Raw genomic sequence first — 4,677 nt, 5'->3', positions numbered from 1 at the left:
GAGCCACCGCACCCGGCCGCGTTTTTTTTGTTTTTGAGATGGAGTCTCGCTCTGTCGCCCAGGCTGGAGTGCAGTGGCGCCATCTTGCCTTGCTACAACCTCTGCCTCCTGGGTTCAACCAATTCTCTTGCCTTAGCCTCCCAAGTAGCTGGGACTACAGGCGAGCACTACCACACCTGGCTCATTTTTTGTATGTTTAGTAGAGATGGGGTCTCACCATGTTGCCCAGGCTGGTCTCAAACTCCTAACCTCAGGCAATCCACCCACCTTGGCCTCCCAAAGTGCTAGGATTACAGGTGTGAACCAACGTACCCTGCCAAAAATAGTATTTTAATGCAATATTATTTTCTTAAAAAAAATTTTCTTTGTCCAAACTGCCACTTGGTAGCAATTAGTGCAGAGTGTGTGTGTGTGTGTGTGTGTGTGTGTATTTATTTATTTATTTTAATTTGAGATGGGGTCTTGCTTTGTTGCCCAGGTTGGTCTCCAATTCCTGGGGTCTAGTGATCCTCCTGCCTCAGCCTCTTGAAATGCTGGGATTACAGACATGAGCCACTGCACCTGGCCAATATGATACTTTTTAAACATCAAAGGGAATGCAAACAAAAAAATAAAATCCAGGATAACAAACAATCCACATTTTAAGTAGACATCGGCACTATGTCAAGCCATATGGGAGTCTGCCCCAAGAGGAAAAATGTGCACCTACATGCAAGTTTTATGTATATTTGAAAGGTTTATTTTTCCCAGAACATTTAAGTAATTGAAGAAAGATTGAGTCAAAGAGTGGATACAAGAGAGGAAATATATATTGATAAAGAGAAAGAAAAAAGAGCGAATCATTAAAAAGTAGATATATTAAAATTCACATTAAGTGTAAATATTCTATTTATACCCAAGCCATAATTTATATGGTTTATTATAATTTATAATAATTTATCAATTTAATTACAATATTTATATATTTATTAATTGTAATATGTTTATCATATTTAATTATAATATAATATATAATTATATAACATAACATATAATATATTGCATATCTACATATTACATATATATTATATATTACATATACATATTACATGTGTAATATATAAAATATATGTATTATAATTTATAATAAATTTAATTGATATAATTTAATGAATTATAATAAACCATAATTTATCATACTTTAATTTTGTTATAATCTATAATTATAATTTACTACTATATCATTTGTTATTATTGACATATTAACATATATAATGTATATTTTATTAGATGTTATATAATATAAATGATACATCATTTATTATTGATTACGTATTTATAATTATGCCATATCATAACTTATTACAAAACATTCTATTTAATTTAAATATACCCAAAATAGTATCATTTCAACATTTTGTAAAAAGTTGCAAAACCACATCACACTAATAATGTGACCATAACCTTTTAAGATTTGATAATAATCTACTAGTATATCAAAATTACTGATGATATATTTTACTTCTATTTGCACTGTCTTCAAAATCTAGCATGTAGTTTACAATTCAGTACATCTCATTTAGGATACTAGATTTTCCTTCTTTTTCTGAGACAGGCTCTTGCTCTGTCACCTATGCTGGAGTTCAGTGGCGTAAATAGGATGCTAAGTCTCCTTTTTTTAGTAGAGACCGGGTGTCACCATGTTGGTCAGGCTGGTCTCAAACTCCTGGCCTCAAGCGATCTGCCTTCCTCAGCCTCCCGAAGCGCTGGGATTACAGGTGTGAGCCACCGCGCCCAGCCCAGGATGCTAGGTTTTCGTTGGAAATACTTTGATCTGTATTTTAGGTTTCATAAAATTTACAGTTCAAAAAGGTAGATTCTCAGGCCAGGTGCGATGACTCACGGCTGTAATCCCATTACTTTGAGAGGCTGAGGCTGGCAAATCATTTGAGGTCAGGAGTTCGAGATCAGCCTGGGCAACATGGCAAAGCCCCATCTCTACAAAAAAAAGAAAGAAAAAGAAAAGGTAGATCCTCATACCCAAGTTGTTGCAAACATGCTTAAATGTTTTCCACTCAATCAATCATCATTTTAATAAAATTAAGATTTAATTCACATTCTATATGTCACCCTTTTAAAATGTACAATTCAGGTCCAGCATGGTGGCTCACACATGTAATCCCAGCACTTTGGGAGGCCGAGGCAGGCAGATCACCTGAGGTCAGGAGGTCGAAACCAGCCTGGCCAACATGGTGAACACTGTCTCTACTGAAAATACAAAAAATTAGCAGAGCATGGTGGTGGGTGCCTGTAATCACAGCTACTCAGGAGGCTGAGGCAGGAGAATTGCTTGAACCCAGGATATGGAGGTTGTAGGGAGCCAAGATCACGCTACCGCACTCTGGGTGACAGAGCGAGACCCCGTCTCAAAAAAAAAAAAAATAGCAATAATAATAAAATATACAATTCAGTGGTGTTTCATATATTTACAATGAGCATTGGTTGTTTGTTTGTTTTGTTTCACTGGGTTTGGTTTCAGAGACAGGATCTCACTCTGTTGCCCAGGCTGGAGCGCAGTGGTGTGATCATAGCTCACTGCAGCCTTGAACTCCTGGGCTCAAGCAATCCTCCCGCTTCAGCCTCCCAAAGTGCTGTGATTACAGGCATGAGCCACCACACATAGCTAGATCATCAGGTTTAAAGTTTACGTCTGAATGAAATTAAATATATTTAAAAACAAGTAATTCAAATAAAAGTACAAATCCAGTTTCTCACTTGAACAAACCCCATTTTGAGTGCTCAGCTCTCACCCACGGCTTGGGGCTGCCATTTCAGAGATGCGGATATATTTTGGAGATTTCTCTTCCTACGTGTAGATCTCTGAGTCAAACTACAAACAGAATGCAAATCATTAAATAATGGTAACTCCAGCCGGGCGCAGTGGCTCATGCCTGTAATCTCAGCACTTGGGAAGCCGAGGCGGGTGGACCACGAGGTCAAGAGATCGAGACCATACTGGCCAACATGGTGAAACCCCATCTCTACTAAATATATAAAAATTAGCTGGGCATGGTGGTGCATGCCTGTAGTCCCAGCTACTCGAGAGGCTTAGACAGGAGAGTCGCTTGAACCCAGGAGGCGGAGGGTGCGTTGAGCCGAGATGGCGCCACTGCACTCCATCCTAGCGACAGAGTGTTGCTCTGTCTCTAATAATAATAATAATAATAATAATAATAATAATAATAATATGGTAACTCCCAACCACCACCATCATCTGTCATTTATCACCATTGACAGCGTTTAGTTCATAGGCTTTTGCAAAGACAGGCTGAGTTAGCGAGAGCTCCTGCAGTGAGGACTAAGAGCTAAGATCCAGGAGCCTCGCCTTGTCCACTCCCCAACCTTAACACTCCGTGTTCTGTCTCTGCCCGGGAAGGGATCTGTGTGGCAGACCCCTTCGAGGTCACAGTAATGCAGGACTTCTTCATCGACCTGCGGCTACCCTACTCTGTTGTTCGAAATGAGCAGGTGGAAATCCGAGCTGTTCTCTACAATTACCGGCAGAACCAAGAGCTCAAGGTGGGTCCCAGGGTGGCAGAGGCTTCATGGAGCCTGCAAGGGGGTAGGTAGCCTGTTGCACACACACTTGCCCTGATACTTTCTCTCCCTGGCAGGTGAGGGTGGAACTACTCCACAATCCAGCCTTCTGCAGCCTGGCCACCGCCAAGAGGCGTCACCAGCAGACCGTAACCATCCCCCCCAAGTCCTCGCTGTCCGTTCCTTATGTCATCGTGCCCCTAAAGACCGGCCTGCAGGAAGTGGAAGTCAAGGCTGCCGTCTACCATTTTTTCATCAGTGACGGTGTCAGGAAGTCCCTGAAGGTCGTGGTGAGTGCTTGGGGCACCCACAAACCCTTGTCCTTCAGAGAGGGTTCCTGGTCTTCGTACTATTGACTCAGGTCGCAGATCCAGGCTCTGAGACAGTAAGAATCATAGTGTCTGGCTTAGGAAATTTGGCAGTCCCAGAATTTTAGAAGCAGAGCCAGGATTGCGGTAAAGTGAGTGAGATAACCCCAGGCTTAGAATTTTAGGGGGTACCAAAAAGCTCATCAACCACCACCAATCAATAATTTTTTTGTATTCAATTCAAAAGATTATTTTATTTATTTATTTATTATTTTTTTGAGACAGAGTGTCACTCTGTTGCCCAGGCTGGAGTGTAGTGGTGTGATCTCGGCTCACTGCAACTTCTGCCTCCTGGGTGCAAGCGATTTTCATGCCTCAGCCTCCTGAGTAGCTGGGATTACAGGCATTTGCCACCACGCCTGGCTAATTTTTCCATTTTATTGTATTGAGACCCTGTTTCAAAAAAGAATTCAAAATATTATGTTATTTCCTTATTGATTTATAACTTTCTGATAAATTCACACCACAACACAATAGGTAGGTGTTTATATTGCCTCCTCCTGCTAAGGAGGGAAGCTGAGGCACAGAGAGGTTAAGTAACTGGCCCCTAATCACACAGCTGGGGGCAAGGGGCTGGGGTCAGATGCTTTGACACCTATGCTAGGGTAAATCTTGCAACCTGTAAGCTATAAGGCTTTGGGGAAAGAGCCTTGTTTTTTTCACCTTTGATAGGGGACGAATAATAGTATCTACCTCCAAGGGCTGGCGTTACAATTTTTTTTTTTTTTTTTTT

The 4,677-nt window shown here is 41.0% G+C and overlaps 1 protein-coding gene across 1 annotated transcript in view; it reads left to right on the top strand.

The window, feature by feature from the left end:
* The window catches only part of C3 (complement component 3), a 58,307-nt gene that overhangs the window by 34,286 nt on the left and 19,344 nt on the right, over nucleotides 1-4,677 (top strand). Inside the window, exons 16-17 of the mRNA XM_011967484.1 lie at nucleotides 3,416-3,558; nucleotides 3,654-3,866. Of these exons, the coding sequence (XP_011822874.1) occupies nucleotides 3,416-3,558; nucleotides 3,654-3,866 (356 nt within the window). The remainder of the gene's footprint in view (nucleotides 1-3,415; nucleotides 3,559-3,653; nucleotides 3,867-4,677) is intronic.

The sequence above is a fragment of the Mandrillus leucophaeus genome, unplaced genomic scaffold (genome assembly GCF_000951045.1).
Source record: "Mandrillus leucophaeus isolate KB7577 unplaced genomic scaffold, Mleu.le_1.0 Scaffold8, whole genome shotgun sequence".
In the NCBI taxonomy this organism is placed as follows: Eukaryota; Metazoa; Chordata; class Mammalia; order Primates; family Cercopithecidae; genus Mandrillus; species Mandrillus leucophaeus.
This window is presented reverse-complemented; position numbering and strand designations above follow the sequence as displayed.